The following is a 20,615-nucleotide window of genomic DNA, read 5'->3' as shown; positions in this document are numbered from 1 at the left end:
GCCAATGATGAAACTCCAAAGGCTTCTTTGTCAGTATGAATGATATAAACCAACTGCCACGACTCGGTGACATTCAGAATGGAAGATATCCCTGTATGGATTTTGGTTGCCAAGGTGCTCGCCAATGGTTGCTAGGGAGGGGCTAGGAAGTGTTGAGCTGATTCGCGATTGGCTGTTTGATGCCCAGAGTCAGACGAGACCACACTCATGTTTCTATGACAATTCAGTCCGGAGATATCCCTTTGATCTCTTTCAATGGAAGTAAATGGAACTTGTTGCTATGATGCTCTAAATGGTTGCTAGGGCGTGGCTTGATAGCTTCACAATGATCCTGAAAGACTGATTGGTCGTGATCCAGAGTTATGTTCAATACAAAATCCCTATGCAATTTACCATAGTAGGAGAAACGCATGCGTTTCATGGGCCGTCCGACACCATAGTGTGTCTATGGGGCAACTTTGGGCAGCTCCTGCACCCCAGGGGTGCAACTTTTACCCCATTGTGAGGCATGTTCTTACAGAGCCTGTCAGCCTCTTCAGATCTGGAGACCCACACGCTTCTGCGAAATCCTCGCTCTGAGCTACGAGTGGTCAAAGTTGGTCGCAATGCAATGTCTATGGGATTGAACCCTAACCCTATATTTAAATTTAAGTTTTTAAACTTTGTAGTAAATAATTAAAACGTTTTTTAAAAAAAAAAACATATGAAACAAACATTAATACGGCGACCATTTCTAAAAACTTCATTCATGTTTTTCTTTTTGGTAACTTTATACATTGCTGCATGTATTTACTATAGTAATAACTGGACATTAACCCGAAGCCTATAGTGATAACAAGATTCATAAAGTGACTCAGTCAAAACTGGACATTAAGAAGCAAACGTGTAAAAACAGTGAAACTCAGGGCGACAAACGTTTATCATGAATGAAAATAACAGTCAAAGATCAACAACTGAAGAAACATGTTCAGACGGACACAGAACAAGCGATTATTGACCATAAACTACAATAACATGATTAAACTGTAATAAAACATGTGAATTAACAGTGAAATACTGGAGGAGACAGAAGACTCATGTTCATCTACAGTTATCTCTATGATTATACACATCATGTGTTATTCATCTCTCATTATTGATTATAATAATCCTTCGAGATCCAGCAGTGTTTTAATCAGATCATCTGAAGGATTTAATAACACATTGTGCACAAATAAAGTGTGTGTGTGTGTGTGTGTGTCTAATAAAGTGTATGAACATCAATAATGGTGATAATATAACGGTGTGTGTGTGTGTGTGTCAGTCAGAGTGTGTGTGTGTGTTGTGTAATGTGACACAGAGACACTGAAGAGTTTGAATAAGGAAGTCTAAATCCAGCACAGAGGGGTTCAGTGAATGTGTGTGTGAATGTGTGTAAGCGTGTGAGTGTGTGTGTGTCAGAGACGCTGTAGAAGGACAGAGTGCCGGCCGACACGTCCACAAACACTCCTGCTCTCTTACAGGATCCTGGAGCAGCAGAAACAGCAGTGGAGTTATAATTGTGACGGACAGAGAGTGTGTGATCAGAGCAGAACAGACTCCAGGACTTCTCATTACATCCAAACTCACAGTCATCACTCCGTCCTTTCCTCTGGATTCCTTTATACGACACTGAGATATAAACACTTCCACTCCATTCACACTCCCAGTAACAGCGTCCAGTCAGACTCTCTCCACACAGAACCTGAGGATGATGATCAAATCTCTCTGGATGATCAGGATACGACTGACTCTCTAACACACTCGTCACCTTTCTGTTCTCCTCAGACAGAGCGAGGAGAGTGTGTGCTGTGTTTGGATCCAGTGTGAGATCAACGGCATCTGAACACAAGAACACACATTACAACAGCAACATTTACAACAACACACACTACAACTGTGTTTGAGGACTTACATCTGTGTAGTCTTGATGTCATCATGAACTCTTTAACTTCTGAACCGTGATCCACACTAGAACACACACACACACACACACACACACACACACACACACACACACACACACACACACACACACACAGTTGACATTGGCTTGCATCGAGGGACAAATGAATTCCTACAATATATCAATATTTTGACAAATATAGAATAACTTTAAATAATGTATAATTATTATAAACGCACAAACAACACCTGCAGTTGCCATGATAACGAACAACACCTGCGGTTGCCATGGTAACGAACAGCAGCTGCTTGTAGAGTGAATGATCATGTCCTGTATCTGAGACTAAATCAGTAAATATTGAGAAACAGAATATTGTGTTCTAGCGCCGGCGTCTCAGTCTCCACTGGACTTCAGGAGAATAATGATGCGCTTATAAGTGTGAATCATTTACACTACATTATTACATAACAGCAGCTGCTCTTCTTCTCTTCTCTTCTTCTCTCTCTTCTCCTTCTCTCTTCTTCTCTTCTCTCTCTTTTCTTCACTTCTCTTCTCTCCTCTCTTTTTTATTCTCTCCTTCTCTCTTCTTCTCTATTCTCTTCTTCACTTCTCTCTCTCAAATTCAAATTCAAATGAGCTTTACTTGTACAGTATTGCCAAAGCATTGGCCATTACATTGAACAGATCAATAAAATGAATTAGTAAACAAATGCATGAATACAAAAAATATAAAAAAAATAAAAAAACACTTTCGTACATTTGTTCCAACATTCAGACTTTTAGTTGTGTCCACTGGCTGACTCTCGTACTTTGCTGCTGTTGTGATTGAGCTAGAGTTTTCTCCCAAAATATGATTTAATTTATCTGAATTTGGCGCGCGCACACACACACACACCTGTGAGCGCATTACATCAGTGTTACACACACACACACACACCTCTCTCTACAGCCAGACCGTGGTCTCACACACACACACCTCTCTCTACAGCCAGACCGTGGTCTCACACACACACACACACACACACACACACCCCTCTCTCCACAGCCAGACCGTGGTCTCACACACACACCTCTCTCCACAGCCAGACCGTGGTCTCACACACACACCTCTCTCTACAGCCAGACCGTGGTCTCACACTCACACACACACACACACACACACACACACCTGTGACAACATTACACTAGTGTTACACACACACACACCTGTGACCGCATTACATTAGTGTAACACAAACACACACCTGTGACCGCATTACATCAGTGTTACACACACACACACCTGTGACCGCATTACATTAGTGTAACACAAACACACACCTGTGACCGCATTACATCAGTGTTACACACACACACACCTGTGACCGCATTACACTAGTGTTACACACACACACACCTGTGACCGCATTACATTAGTGTAACACAAACACACACCAGTGACCGCATTACACTAGTGTTACACAAACACACTCCTGTGACCGCATTACATCAGTGTTACACAAACACACACCTGTGACCGCATTACATCAGTGTTACACAAACACACTCCTGTGACCGCATTACATCAGTGTTACACAAACACACTCCTGTGACCGCATTACACTAGTGTTACACACACACACATACACACACAAACACACACACACACACACACACACACACACACAACTGTGACCGCATTACATCAGTGTTACACAAACACACACAAACCTGTGACCGCATTACATTAGTGTTATACAAACAAACACACACACACCTGTGACCGCATTACATCAGTGTTACACAAACACACACAAACCTGTGACCGCATTACATTAGTGTTATACAAACAAACACACACACACCTGTGACCACATTACATTAGTGTTATACAAACAAACACACACACACCTGTGACCGCATTACATTAGTGTTACACACACACACACACACACACCTGTGAGCGCATTACATTAATGTTACACAAACACACACACACACACACACACACAAACACACACCTATGACCACATTACATCAGTTACACAAACACACACACACACACACACACCTGTGAGCGCATTACATTAGTGTTACACAAACACACACCTGTGACTGCATTACATTAGTGTTACACAAAACACACACACACACACACACCTGTGAGCGCATTACATCAGTGTTACACACACACACACAACTGTGACCGCATTACATCAGTGTTATACAAACACACACACACACACCTGTGACCGCATTACATCAGTGTTACACACACACACACACACACACACACACACACACACACACACCTGTGAGCGCATTACATTAGTGTTACACAAACACACACAAACACACACCTATGACCGCATTACATCAGTTACACAAACACACACACACCTGTGAGCGCATTACATTAGTGTTACACAAACACACACCTGTGACCGCATTACATTAGTGTTACACAAACACACACCTGTGACCGTATTACATCAAGGCAAGGCAAGTTTATTCATAGTTTATTCCAAGTTTATTCATATAGCACATTTCATACACAATGGTAATTCAAAGTGCTTTACATAGAAATTAAAATAATCAAAAGAAATAAGAATAATTAAAACAGTTTAGAGTAAAAAATAAAAATAAAATAATAAAATACAGTGCAAACAGTCGGACGCACAGTGGCACAATGCTCATTCAGTAAATGCAATGTTAAACAGAAGTGTTTTGAGTCTAGATTTGAATGTGGCTACAGTAGGAGCACACCTGATCTCTTCTGGAAGCTGGTTCCAGCTGTGGCTGGCATAATAGCTAAAAGCGGACTCTCCTTGCTTTGAGTGAACCCTTGGTATTTCTAGTTGATGTGATCCTAATGATCTGAGTGATCTGTTGGTTTATATTCAGTGAGCATATCTGCAATGTATTGAGGTCCTAGGCCATTAAATGGTTTATATACCAGTAATAATACTTTAAAATCAATCCTAAATGTGACTGGGAGCCAGTGTAAAGACCTGAGGACTGGTGTGATGTGTTCATATTTTCTGGTTCTGCTCAGGATCCTGGCGGCAGCGTTCTGTACGACCTGCAACTGTCTTATGGTATTTTTGGGAAGGCCAGTAAGGAGTCCATTACAATAATCCACCCTGCTGGTGATGAAAGCATGCACAAGTTTTTCTAAGTCTTGACTGGAAACAAAGCATCTAATTCTTGCAATATTTTTCAGATGATAGTATGCTGATTTAGTTATTGCTTTGACATGACTACTGAAGCTAAGGTCTGACTCTAGAGACACACCAAGATTCCTGACTTGATTTTTAGTTGTTTGACCTCTAGAGTGGAGGTATGCATTCACCTTGAGAACTTCATCTTTGTTTCCAAACGCAATGACTTCAGTTTTGTCTTTGTTTAACTGAAGAAAGTTTTGGCACATCCAACTGTTGACTTCATCAATGCATTGGAACAGGGAGTCAATGGGGCTGTAATCGTTAGGCGATAGGGCTAAGTAGATCTGTGTGTCGTCTGCATAGCTGTGGTGAGAGATTTGGTTCTTTCTCATTATTTGGCTCATTGGAAGCATGTACAGGTTGAATAGGAGTGGCGCAAGAATTGAGCCTTGAGGAACTCCGCATGTCATGGATGTCCACTCAGACTTATGGTCTCCTATACTCGCATAATAACCTCTCGCTTCTAAGTATGACCTGAACCATTTTAGGACTATCCCAGAAAGACCCACCCAGTTTTCCAGCCTGTCAAGAAGTATGTTGTGATCTACAGTGTGAAATGCAGCACTGAGGTCGAGTAGTACCAGTACTGATAATTTGCCTGTATCAGAATTTAAGCAAATATCGTTAATTATCTTTATGAGCGCTGTCTCTGTGCTGTGATGCGATCGGAAACCAGATTGAAAATTGTCAAAGTATTCATTCGAGCTTAAGAATTTGTTCAGCTGATTGAAAACAACTTTTTCAATGATCTTGCCAATGAAAGGAAGATTTGAGATCGTTCTAGTTGCTTAATATAGTCTTATCCAGATTGCTTTTTTTCAGGAGGGGTTTGACAACTGCAGTTTTCAGGGAGTTTGGAAAACTTCCAGAGAGAAGTGAGGCATTTACCACTTCTAGCAGATCTGCTTCTAAGCTGTTTAACACACTTTTGAAGAAAGATGTGGGAAGAGCGTCAAGGGTGCAGGTTGATGTTTTAAGGTGCTGTACGGTTTCTTCTAAAATGTTGCCATCAATTTCTTTGAAATCAGACATAGTAACTACTTTCTCAGGTTGTGGTCTGATCTGTGTGACCCCAGTGCAACTCAAGCATGTGCTGATCACCTTTCTGATATTATTGATTTTCTCAGAGAAGAAAGAAGCGAACTCACTGCACTTGCTGTCTGAGAGCATTTCACTGGGAAGTGAAATGCATCAGTGTTACACAAACACACACCTGTGACCGCATTACACTAGTGTTACACAAACACACACCTGTGACCGCACTACATTAGTGTTACACAAACACACACCTGTGACCGCACTACATTAGTGTTACACAAACACACAGCTGTGAGCGCATTACATTAGTGTTACACAAACACACACCTGTGAGCGCATTACAACAGTGTTACACAAACCCACATCTGTGACCGCATTACATCAGTGTTACACAAACACACACCTGTGACCGCATTACACCAGTGTTACACAAACACACACCTGTGACAACATTACACTAGTGTTACACAAACACACACCTGTGACAACATTACACTAGTGTTGCACAAACACACATCTGTGACCGCATTACACCAGTGTTACACAAACACACACCTGTGACAACATTACACCAGTGTTACACAAACACACACCTGTGACCGCATTACACCAGTGTTACACAAACACACACCTGTGACAACATTACACTAGTGTTGCACAAACACACATCTGTGACCGCATTACACTAGTGTTACACAAACACACACCTGTGACCGCATTACATTTATGTTACACAAACACACACCTGTGACAACATTACACTAGTTTTACACATACACACACCAGTGACCGCATTACATTAGTGTTACACAAACACACACCTGTGACCGCATTACATTAATGTTACACAAACACACACCTGTGACAACATTACACTAGTGTTACACAAACACACATCTGTGACCGCATTACATCAGTGTTACACAAACACACACCTGTGACCGCATTACATTAATGTTACACAAACACACACCTGTGACAACATTACACTAGTGTTACACAAACACACACCTGTGACCGCATTACATCAGTGTTACACAAACACACACCTGTGACAACATAACACTAGTGTTACACAAACACACATCTGTGACCGCATTACATCAGTGTTACACAAACACACACCTGTGACATCATTACACTAGTGTTACACAAACACACACCTGTGACCGCATTACATCAGTGTTACACAAACACACACCTGTGACCGCATTACACTAGTGTTACACAAACACACACCTGTGACCGCATTACATCAGTGTTACACAAACACACACCTGTGACCGCATTACATCAGTGTTACACAAACACACACCTGTGACCGCACTACATTAGTGTTACACAAACACACAGCTGTGAGCGCATTACATCAGTGTTACACAAACACACACCTGTGAGCGCATTACAACAGTGTTACACAAACCCACATCTGTGACCGCATTACATCAGTGTTACAAAAACACACACCTGTGACAACATTACACCAGTGTTACACAAACACACACCTGTGACCGTATTACACCAGTGTTACACAAACACACACCTGTGACAACATTACACTAGTGTTGCACAAACACACATCTGTGACCGCATTACACTAGTGTTACACAAACACACACCTGTGACAACATTACACTAGTTTTACACAAACACACACCAGTGACCGCATTACATTAGTGTTACACAAACACACACCTGTGACCGCATTACATTAATGTTACACAAACACACACCTGTGACAACATTACACTAGTGTTACACAAACACACATCTGTGACCGCATTACATCAGTGTTACACAAACACACACCTGTGACCGCATTACATTAATGTTACACAAACACACACCTGTGACCGCATTACACAAGTGTTACACAAACACACACCTGTGACCGCATTACATCAGTGTTACACAAACACACACCTGTGACAACATAACACTAGTGTTACACAAACACACATCTGTGACCGCATTACATCAGTGTTACACAAACACACACCTGTGACATCATTACACTAGTGTTACACAAACACACACCTGTGACCGCATTACATCAGTGTTACACAAACACACACCTGTGACCGCATTACACTAGTGTTACACAAACACACACCTGTGACCGCATTACATCAGTGTTACACAAACACACACCTGTGACCGCACTACATTAGTGTTACACAAACACACACCTGTGACCGCACTAAATTAGTGTTACACAAACACACAGCTGTGAGCGCATTACATTAGTGTTACACAAACACACACCTGTGAGCGCATTACATCAGTGTTACACAAACACACACCTGTGACAACATTACACCAGTGTTACACAAACACACACCTGTGACCGCATTACACCAGTGTTACACAAACACACACCTGTGACAACATTACACTAGTGTTGCACAAACACACATCTGTGACCGCATTACACTAGTGTTACACAAACACACACCTGTGACCGCATTACATTTATGTTACACAAACACACACCTGTGACAACATTACACTAGTTTTACACAAACACACACCAGTGACCGCATTACATTAGTGTTACACAAACACACACCTGTGACAACATTACACTAGTGTTACACAAACACACACCTGTGACCGCATTACATTAATGTTACACAAACACACACCTGTGACCGCATTACATTAATGTTACACAAACACACACCTGTGACAACATTACACTAGTGTTACACAAACACACATCTGTGACCGCATTACATCAGTGTTACACAAACACACACCTGTGACCGCATTACATTAATGTTACACAAACACACACCTGTGACATTACACTAGTGTTACACAAACACACACCTGTGACCGCATTACATCAGTGTTACACAAACACACACCTGTGACAACATAACACTAGTGTTACACAAACACACATCTGTGACCGCATTACATCAGTGTTACACAAACACACACCTGTGACATCATTACACTAGTGTTACACAAACACACACCTGTGACCGCATTACATCAGTGTTACACAAACACACACCTGTGACCGCATTACACTAGTGTTACACAAACACACACCTGTGACCGCATTACATCAGTGTTACACAAACACACATCTGTGACCGCATTACATCAGTGTTACACAAACACACACCTGTGACCGCATTACATCAGTGTTACACAAACACACACCTGTGACCGCATTACACTGATGTAATGCGCTCACAGGTTACATCAGTGTTACACAAACACACATCTGTGACCGCATTACACTAGTGTTACACAAACACACACCTGTGACCGCATTACATCAGTGTTACACAAACACACACCTGTGACAACATAACACTAGTGTTACACAAACACACACCTGTGACCGCATTACATCAGTGTTACACAAACACACACCTGTGACAACATAACACTAGTGTTACACAAACACACACCTGTGACAACATTACACTAGTGTTACACAAACACACACCTGTGACCGCATTACATCAGTGTTACACAAACACACACCTGTGACCGCATTACACTAGTGTTACACAAACACACACCTGTGACCGCATTACATTAGTGTTACACAAACACACACCTGTGACCGCATTACATTAGTGTTACACAAACACACACCTGTGACCGCATTACATTAGTGTTACACAAACACACACCTGTGACCGCATTACATTAGTGTTACACAAACACACACCTGTGACCGCATTACACTAGTGTTACACAAACACACACCTGTGACCGCATTACATTAGTGTTACACAAACACACACCTGTGACCGCATTACATTAGTGTTACACAAACACACATCTGTGACCGCATTACATCAGTGTTACACAAACACACACCTGTGACCGCATTACATCAGTGTTACACAAACACACATCTGTGACCGCATTACATCAGTGTTACACAAACACACACCTGTGACCGCATTACATCAGTGTTACACAAACACACACCTGTGACCGCATTACACTAGTGTTACACAAACACACATCTGTGACCGCATTACATCAGTGTTACACAAACACACACCTGTGACCGCATTACATCAGTGTTACACAAACACACATCTGTGACCGCATTACATCAGTGTTACACAAACACACTTCTGTGACCGCATTACACTAGTGTTACACAAACACACACCTGTGATCTGTGGATGTAGGCTAGATATAGTCCACATTTAAGAAGTTAAAAAGACCTGAGGAAAGACATATTGATGCGTAGTGTATAATATAGTATCTAAATACTATCTATCTATGCAATAGTTTACTCAGTCTTTTCTTTTAACAGTTTTAAATTTCAGTTACTGTGCGCGTGAATCAATCATAGTGCTCTGACTCTACTCCAGTGTTGTGAGAGACACCCGGTAGAAAGTAACATGATTAAGGTACAGCAATACAGTCCAGCAAGATAAAGTAATTTTATGCGAAACCATAGACCTTTATCTACAGATCAAGTATAATATTAACATTGAATCATCTTGGAGAGAGTTTTTCATCGTGTTGACTGACAGCCGCAGCGGAGGGAAGAGTTTACGTGAACTTGAATTTAACGACTTAAATATTAATTTCTACCTCATATTAGACTATAGAATGGCTTCTCAACACTTATATTATAATCCACGAAAACTTTGTAATGCTTTATAATGTATTTGGTTAAATAATGTATAAGGTTAAAGGTGCTGAATGGAGTTTTTCTACTAAAATGAATCCATTTTTTATTGCCTGTGTGTGAAGGGGTTGTAATCTCACAATAAAATGATCCACTTGGCTGGTTTTGCTATTACCTCTGAAAGCAAGTATTCCTATTTTTATGTGAAGTCTCCGGGTCGGATTTGCCGCGAAATCCAGTGCCGTGACTGAGACCTGCATGCGCTCGCGAGCCTCTCGCCTCGTCTACTGACTTTGCACTCAACAGCGACGACACTGAAACTTTATGACATGGAGTCTGCTAATACTAGGAAACGACCAGCACAACACAGACTCCAACACAAACTCCACATAATAATAAAAAAACTAAAGAAAGCACGAGCACTCGCTTGTAAGCGTATTGGTTGCAATCTGAAACATCACCGCTAGATGCTGCTGAAAACTCCATACAGCACCTTTAAATATTAATTTCTACCTCATATTAGACTATAAAATGGCTTCTCAACACTTATAATATAATCCACGAAAACTTTGTAATGCTTTATAATGTATTTGTGCTTTTTGTGGGGCTTAATGACAGAATAGTATACACACAATATTGGATTTGGATCAGCCTCGTCTGATCGATACCCAATCCGGCCAAAAGCAGTATCTTTTTTAAATCCATCTTTTTGGCGGTTAGTGCAGTTTACAGCACAACAGCTCTGTGTCATCTCTGTTTCTGCTAGATATGCCGTAATGAGTGCTGCTTTCTGCCCCCTAGTTGCGTGTGCATCTCTGTGATGACATTGCACAGAAACCCGTCTATGAGAACATTCATAAGCCACGTTAAAGGGATACTCTACCGTTTTTTCATATTAAACTATGTTATTCCCTTAACTAAGACGAGTTGATGCATACCTCTCTCGTCTCAGTGCGTGCACTTAATCGCTCTGGCGCGCCGCGACACTTTGATAGCCCAGTTCATTCAATAGGGGCCAAGCAGAGAAGCTACCAAACATCTCCACGTTTTCCCTATTTAAATACAGTTACTCGAGTAGTGTAACTCGACCTAGGACTGTGACACAAAACAAAACGTTGCGCTTTTCTAAGCGTGTAAAATGGATAACTATATTGTATGGCGGAATACCATAGCAAGTGCTTGGGAGCACTTCGACTTGGCGCAGTAATATCTTCTGTGAGAGTGAGCAGGGGCCGGTGAGAGGATTTTTCACTCTACTGTATTTCACTCTACTGAGTAACTGTATTTAAATAGGGAAAACGTGGAGATGTTTGGTAGCTTCTCTGCTTGGCCCCTATTGAATGAACTGTGCTATCAAAGTGTCGCGGCGCGCCTGAGCGATTAAGTGCACGCACTGAGACGAGAGAGGTATGCATCAACTCGTCTTAGTTAAGGGAATAACATAGTTTAATATGAAAAAACGGTAGAGTATCCCTTTAACACAAAACATGACAGTACACAGCCAGTGTAAAACAAAAGCTGCATGCTACACAGCACAAGAAAAAAAAAGACATGAAAGCACGCGGCTGATGTAAAACACGAACCGCGTGCTACACCGAACACAACAACACGGACAGAAGAGTGTACGGTCCGAGCGAACTCGAAACACATGACAAGACAGAGTGCACGAGAATGAGCGAAAGCAACAGAATACAAACACGTAGGGATGGCTCGATAGATACCACAATTTTGTCTTCGGTATGATACCAGAACCTAATACCTCGGTATCGATACTAAATCGATACCAAAGGCGAAAAACAAAAGTCTCAATTTAAGTGAATTGAAACAATTTTATTAAAAAACACTGCTTGAAACTCTCCACTACCAAATGTGCAAAGAAAAAGTATCAAAATGTTAAAAAAAACACACACAAAAAACACTGAAATTATACAATTAAAATAGGTTAATATCAATATTAGATTAACATATAATAATAATAGAATAATGAAATGACATGTAAACTATTAGCTGGCATGCATCAACAGAGAATTATCAACATTTATAGCATTTATTCATCTTGGTTTGGTTACTGTTTGGTTTGTGTTTGGGTTCATATTAATTTAATGCATTGTATAAAGTAATGTTATCTCTCTGTCAGGGAAGTCCATTCTCAAACGCGTCCGAAAATGAACTGTAACTCAGCGAATACTTGTCACTCAGGAACGAGAGATTTGTCTTTATGAAGCTAGAATTCTCTTCTTTTAAATGAAGTCATTTATATAAAAAAACAAATATTCTCAGTTTATGTAATCCGTTTGAAACCAAGGAGAGGCGCAGTTTTTCGTTCTCCCTTCATTATTTTTAATGAGCTGATGCCGCCACGCCCCCCGGCGCTATTCACATGCTAATAGTTTATGTGATTTATATGCCTCGCGCACGCCCCCGATCAATGCCATGAAAACACGCAGTTTCTTCGTCAGGTTCACTGATAGTTCATCACGTTTTGAGGATGGCACGCTTCTCCGGTAAAGTCGTCCTCCAAATGATCATGGACAGCGAGGAAGAATTCACCTTTTCCTCAGAGAAAGATCGCATCTCAGAAGACGAACGGCTCCATTTTCAAGAGCGAATTGATCCAGCCGAAGATACAAGTTCGAGTAAGTTGTTTAGTGTTATATAGCCTAATTCTTTTTCTGATTATATAGAACTCATATGAATTTTCAGACTATATTTTGCTTAGTTTTGGTTAGCTTTTGACATCTTACAGGAAAGATTGCCTTACAATATCCCTAACATTCGTATAGCTATATGGTCGTGTAAACTGTTTCAATGTGATGTTAGCCTACTCTCTAAACATATTTGTATTATATTTCACTCCGTTTTGATTAGCTTATAACACTGATTATCATGCTAAAAATACTGACTTTTGCGTAATGTAGCTTATTTGCGAATATCTGCTTAGGTGTAAATATGATTTCGTGCAAATATATTTCAGCCTCCGGTAAAATGTGATACTGTCTAAATACTAGACATTATATATAAATGTTCGATTTTGGTTATAGCCTATGACACTTATCTTGCTAAAATATTGCCACAGATGATTGTGAATGCAGGTGTAAATGTTTGAAATGCTGTAGGTGCGTGCGGTCTATATGGCCATCAACAGATACTCGCGGTGACGCGGTCTATGGCCCATAAATAGATATTTCTCCGTCCTATGGCCCATTAACAGATATATAGGCCATTAATTGCCCATCTTTGGATAATGTATGCTAACAGTTGTTTTTAGTATTTTAGGAATGTGTCTGCATCACGCTCTCCTTCTCCATCACAGCAGAGGGGCACGCACGTGTCGTTCAGTTCTCAATCGAGAATGATAGTAAGTGCACAGACGTAATATTTTACTGATGAAATGTAATTGTGTTTACATCGTCATAATATACAAGTAGGGCCTACCTATTCTTGTGTGAAATTACAAAAACTGTTGTCTTTTTCTTAATCCATGGTCATTAGTTATTGATAATGATAATAATACAGTTTCTTTGATTGTGTTATCAACAGATGTGACAATGAACATGTCCAAGCACCGGTCCCGAAGAGAGCCATGGCAAACAAGCAACAGGTCCAAGTCCACCCTGTCATGGAAAACCGAGACTGATGTTGACATGGTTGCACAGACTGCGCGATTCCTGCCCGCACGGGAAACTGGACCGTAACTGAGCTCTGTTGTCTCACATTCCCCCATGAGTCTGTTTGTAACAGTATACACTACCTTTCTTTCTTTTTTTGAAAGGATGTGTTAAGTTATATTGTTAGGAAAGATTTCTATTTTGAATAAATGCTTTTCTTTTTAATCAGTGAATCCAAAAAAAAGTATCACAGGTTATAAAAAAATATTAAGCAGTTTCCAACATTGATAATACCTGATTATCAAATCATGATATTATAATGATTTCTGAAGGATCATGTGACACTGAATTTTCAGCATCCTTACTCCAGTCAAGAAATAAATTATATTTTAAAGTATATTAAAATAGAAAATCATTATTTTAAATTGTAATAATATTTCACAATATTACTGTTGTTTCTGTATTTTTGATCAAATAAATGCAGCCTTCTATCAAAAATATTAAAAATGGTAATGTGTCCAAACCTTTGACTGGTACTATATGTTTATATAGCCTTCACGAGATAAAGAGAGATGGCAATGGCAGGTCAAGCTGGAGCGCACGCAAACAACATTGACAAATTTACAAAAAAAAAACGGATTGTGTTCTAAATATACACACAAAAACAGTAAACTAGCCGACATAGTTATTTGTGTTGAACAATGTGTTTGCACTATTGCTACTATCTGTGCGAAGTTGCCATTCAGGCCAACAACGGCAACAACAATCTGGCTGTGAACGCGACGCTCGTCATTGCTTCAAACTCAACCCATGGAGCCAACTTGTAGTCTATGCCAAATTTTTTAACAATGGCCGTGCTACCCGAGGAGCTGAGAACTTGAAACAACCGCACAGAAAGATCATCTACCTGATGGCAATCCTCCTGCTAGCTGGTGATATCCAACTAAACCCGGGGCCTCGTCTGGCCTCCGCTGACCTGCTGCCTTCTTTGGGTGCCCTGGATTTCCCCCCTGCTTTGGCGATGCCTCCGTCAGCGAGTGGAGGTGTACGCGAGGGGTGCCTGTTGCGCCGGGTGGACAGCGGCGGCGAATGGAGTGGCCTGGTTACTTCGTCCTGGCTGGGAAGCGGCGCTCCCGTTGTGGCACTTTTCTCTGGTGCCGATGCACGGTGTGCTGTCCCTGCTTTGGATGTTCTAGCCGCAGTTGGCGGGGACCTGCCTCGGATGCTGTGTGGAGAGCGCTCCTGTCCACGAATGCCAGGTAGCGGTGAGTTTCAAACTTTGACTGCTCCACCCTCACAAGAAAACAAGTCCAACCAAACCGCAAATCCAGTTAGACAGCCCTTTCTCAACCGGCAACACTGGGGACTAAACCCGGCGATTCGGAAAAATCGAAGAATGAACTTTTTAAAAACTCTTAATCATGCAAAACTGATCTGGGATCCGCAATCCAAACCCAAGGGATTACTCGGCGGACATTTAAATATACGAAGCATTGTCTCTAAAAGCAATCAGCTAGAACACTTATTGTCTCACTCTAATTTGGACTTCCTTGGTCTGTCTGAAACATGGCTTAACAAGCACTCGCCTGAGGCTGCCTTTGACATTTCTGGGTATAATGTGTTTAGGAGGGATAGAAATAAGAGTAAGGGTGGGGGATTGCTAGTATATGTTAAAAACACAATAACACGTAACCTCATTGAATGGTCACAGGAAATAGACATGGAGTATATTGGGTTGAATATGACACTATCTCCTCAAATGTCTTTCATTGTCATTTGCCTATATCGACCACCATCAACCAATAACATATTTTATGAGCATCTCCATAATATTCTTAAGCAATGTGATGGTAAAAAGGAGTTAATACTAATGGGCGACTTTAATATAAACTGGGACAAAAAAACTGAGAGAAAAAAACTTAGAGATAACAAATAAATTCAATCTTTCCCAACTGATACAAGGTCCAACAAGAATAACTAACTCCTCCCAGACAAAAAAAGATCTAATATTTACAAATAGACCTGAGAGAGTAATTACATCACATAATCTGCTGAATGGTCTGTCCGATCATAATATTACACTGCTGGTAAGGAAACTAACCAGAAAAAAAAATAGTAAAATCGACCTCATGTAATCAATTCTATGAAAAAATTCTGAAAAATGAAACCATCAACTTGGAAAAAGCTATAAACCAAATTGACTGGTCTGACCTTCTAACTAGTAGAGATACTGAAATTAGCTGAATTTTTTTTCTACTGTTACAGAGATAAGAGCAGCCTTCACAAGAAAGGTGAAATGTAAACATGGGCAAAAGACCACCTTACCATGGCTAAATGACACTCTCTGGCAATAAATGATAGAAAGAGACGCTGCTTTAAAGAGGGCTCTAAAATCAGGACATAGTAGCGACCGGCTCACTTTTACAACTCTCCGGAATAAGGTTTTAAGGAATTTAAGAAAGTCTAAGGCAGAGTTTTTTATTAGAATTATTAATGAAGCTCAAGGAAATGGGAAACTTATTCGGATAAATTTAAATAAATTAACTGGTAGGAATAAAGAACAAAGGATAACTTTACCTGAACTCAAAGTGAATGGAATCCTGACCCAAGATACTGATATGATAGCAAGTACATTTAATGATTTCTTTATAAATTCAGTCAGGGAACTGGCTCAATGTATCCCAACTGAAACTATACCATCTATCCCTATTGATAAAACTAAACCTATTTTCAAAATAAATGAAATATCTGAATCAGAGGTTATAAAAATTATAACCTCGCTAAAGAATTCAAAAGCAAGGGATTCACATGGTTTGGATACCTCATTTTTAAAATTACACAGGGACGCACTTGCTTGCCCTATTGCACATCTGATCAACCTGTCAGTTAGGCAAAATACTTTTCCATGCTCCTGGAAAGCAGCAGTAGTATCCCCGATCTACAAATCTGGTGATAAAAAAATGGTGTCAAATTATAGACCCATTAGTATTCTACACTGTAAAAAATTGCTGTAAAAAAACGGCCAAATTTTACAGTAACATGCTGTTTTTCATTAAAACAGTAATATACCGTAAAAAAATGCCTTCTGGGTGATATTTGTCGTTTTTGAGAAACTAGCCTACAGGAATATACTGTGAATTAACAGCGCTCAAAGTCGACACTCAGAGGCTGTGTTCCAAATCACACCCTATACCCTCATTCACTATTGCCTAGTTCACTAATATAGTCTACTTGACTGAGTGAATAATTTCATAGTTAATTCAGTTAATTTTCGAAGTTAATTGAGACACTGAGGAACACCTGCTGTTAACTATCAGAATCACTCCTCTATCAGAACAAGAGGAACAGAAAAAAGATGAAATCAAGAAAAAATAAATGAAATCTTAGCAAAAGATCTTAGCAGAGGAGGATTAAACAACTCCACAAAAAGCATTACCAGATTCACTTATTACTAACCTGACTTTATTTACATCTACAGAAGGACTTATTGAAAGGTGGCAGAGGTTTAATGTAATTTTATTTTCATTTGATGTTACCATGATGGTGATCAGTGTTTGCTTTAGTTGGGCTCTTGACCTTTGAACATTAGTTTTTCTTTGGCTGCGGTAGCTGTGTCTTAAAAATACATTTGCCATGGCAAAAAAAGCTGAAAGAATACAGTATCATATGACTATGGCTGTTTGATAATGGTCTCAATCATCATATAGTGGCCCAATTCACTGATCTCATTTGTTGTCTAATGTTATTATTGATGTTTTATATTTTTGATTTTGGTGTTATTGTAATTTTACGGAATGATATTTTTCTGAAATTTGGCATTTAGAAAATATGACGGATTTTAAAAAGTTTATACTAAGAACATTTTGAATTTTCAGATCAGCTAGACACACACACAGACATCAAGAATCAGAGTATGAATCTCAACAATGGTGACAATCATAAGTTTTATGCTGCAATGCATGTTGGGTACCAGCATAGTACAAAAAAAAAATCAGCCACCACTCCCAGCATGCATTGCAGCATGAATAAATTATGCAGCTGAATTGTCTGGTTATTTTCTTTAATTTGTACTTTTTGCTTTTATTTTTGCTGTTGGTTTTGTATTGACTTTTAGTAGCGTATTCTGTGATGTTCAGATTTTATGTTATCTTTTTTGTTGATTGTCACCATTGTTGAGATTCATTGGCTGATTCTTGATGTCTGTGTTTGTCTAACTGAAACCATAGTTCAATTTTTTTTATGAATTATGAGTTTAAAAATCCTTCACAACCGATTGCATAGCACTGCTTGGTCTTTTGCGTTAGTTTCACAGTGTAGTAATATTAAATTAAACTGTGTTAAAAAAAACAATTTTTGATAAGTGATAAGAAACTGATTGAGATCAGAGAGACAAACATTATGTGATGACATAATATTCAAAACATAACCAGCAACACCTGATCTCAGTGTTGTTGGCTTTGCTTCTGCCACAACAAATGTGACAGTTAAAGCAGCCAAATAAAAACTAATGTCAAAGTCAAGGAAAATCCCATTCTCAATAGGAATTTCAATAGACGAAAAAAAGTAAATCTGGTTAATAATAAGTGAAGCTGGTAATGCTATTTTTTAGAGTTGTTTAATCCTTCTCTGCTGAGATCTTCAGAGATTTCATGTCTTCTGTGGCTGAAGTAAGTTGTAGTTCTTGTGTTTCACTTTTTTATCTTCTTGTTGTTTCTCTGTCCTTGTCATGTGTTCATCACTAATGCTCAATCATCAGTTAATTAATCACCGAATTATATAATTAACTTCAACACTGCTTCAGTGTTACTCCAACACCCTGTAGTGTGGACACACAAGTGTTCATTTAAAACTGAAGATTTTGCAGTGGGGTTTAAAGGGTTAAATGTGTCAAATAAAAAAAAAACAGAGTGAAGTGTCATTTAACGATAATCAACTGTAAATTAATTTACGGCATAAAACTGTAGAAAAACAACATTTTACTGGCAACCACAGCTGCCAGTAGATTACCGTAAAATCAAGGAAAAACAGCAATATTCTGTAAAATTTAACAGTCAGGTTTACTAAACAAAATAAGTTAATTTCACTTAAATGTTAGTAAAAGTTCATAGAAAAAAGTTTTGCGAAGTCAATAACTGATAAAGAGAGTAAATATTAAACTGAAGTGTTTTATGTGTTTTGCACAAGATGATACAGGAGAGATCTTTTAGTTTAATTAATGAGTTTTGTGGGTCACCATTGTGCTGGAGAGTAGAGCCTGTGCTTCAGTCAAAGATGAGCAGAGTAACACTGATTTTATGCTGCCCGTTGCTTTATTTAAATGCAGGAACTGTGTAGTTGCTGATGCAGTGACAATCTCGTTGCTAAATACCAGAGGTGGGAGTAAAGGCGGGCGTACACGGTGCGATTTTTTGCTGTTTTACGAGCTCGCAGATTATTTTTTCACTCAGGAGAAATCGAGTGCAAATCGGTGATGCTCGCATGGTCGCGGCTCGCAGCGTGTGAGAGGAATTACGAGCCGAGCCGAGCACGTTATGAGCACCTCCCCGACCTCCCGATCATTTTTAAACATGTTTAAAAAATTCGGGGAGTCGGCCCGATTTTCACCAGCGTATAGGCTGTCCCCTATTGCCAAATCATACGCAACCGCCTCACAGGCTAGATCGATGGGGCTATACCTCAGTGGCAGCAACCACACAGCGTGCGCATACACTGTCACACACACACACACACACACACACACACACTCTCTCTCTCTCTCTCATGTTTTTATGTTGAACGGAATGGCTACTGTTACAGTATCTGCATTTGCACACACATTTCTGTCATTTTTCTATCTGAAGCTATTGCCTGAAACATTGAAAGCTCTCACAGAGACTGTGTTTAACCGCCAGCTCGGGATAAAATTCGTGCAGGAGGACAGTCGTGCCGTGTACCAGCTGCTTTGACGCGATTATCAGTTTAACTGACTCGTAACGTGTGCAATATCTCACGACCTCCCGAGTGTCCGAACTCGCACCGTGTACGCCCGCCTTAAGTCACTAAATGCAAGTCTCAAGTCAAGTCCAAGTCTTAACATTGCAAGTCAAAGTCAAGTCATTCTGTTGTAAGGGTCAAGTCAAGTCATACTCTTTGTCAAGTCGCAACAAGTCATACCAAGTCGCACACAGGCTCGTTTGTCACATTTTTTAACTCAGGGACTTTTGTTACTTATTTACACTCAAAAA

General features: G+C 39.9%; 1 protein-coding gene across 3 annotated transcripts in view; it reads right to left on the bottom strand.

Moving 5' to 3' along the window:
• Nucleotides 1-767: 767 nt before the first annotated feature.
• LOC307003546 (uncharacterized protein) overlaps nucleotides 768-20,615 on the bottom strand; it is a 60,176-nt gene continuing 40,328 nt past the window's right edge. For all 3 annotated transcript variants that reach the window (XM_079622137.1, XM_079622136.1, XM_079622138.1), the window contains 2 exons: nucleotides 1,934-1,989; nucleotides 768-1,860 (listed from right to left, as the gene is read on the bottom strand). In XM_079622137.1, coding sequence (XP_079478263.1) covers nucleotides 1,304-1,860; nucleotides 1,934-1,989 — 613 coding nt within the window. In that variant the 3' untranslated portion in view covers nucleotides 768-1,303. The remainder of the gene's footprint in view (nucleotides 1,861-1,933; nucleotides 1,990-20,615) is intronic.

This window comes from Phoxinus phoxinus (genome assembly GCF_949152265.1).
Source record: "Phoxinus phoxinus genome assembly, chromosome: 1".
Lineage (NCBI taxonomy): Eukaryota > Metazoa > Chordata > Actinopteri > Cypriniformes > Leuciscidae > Phoxinus > Phoxinus phoxinus.
The sequence above is the reverse complement of the archived record's forward strand: the minus strand, read 5'-3'. Positions and strand labels throughout refer to the sequence as shown.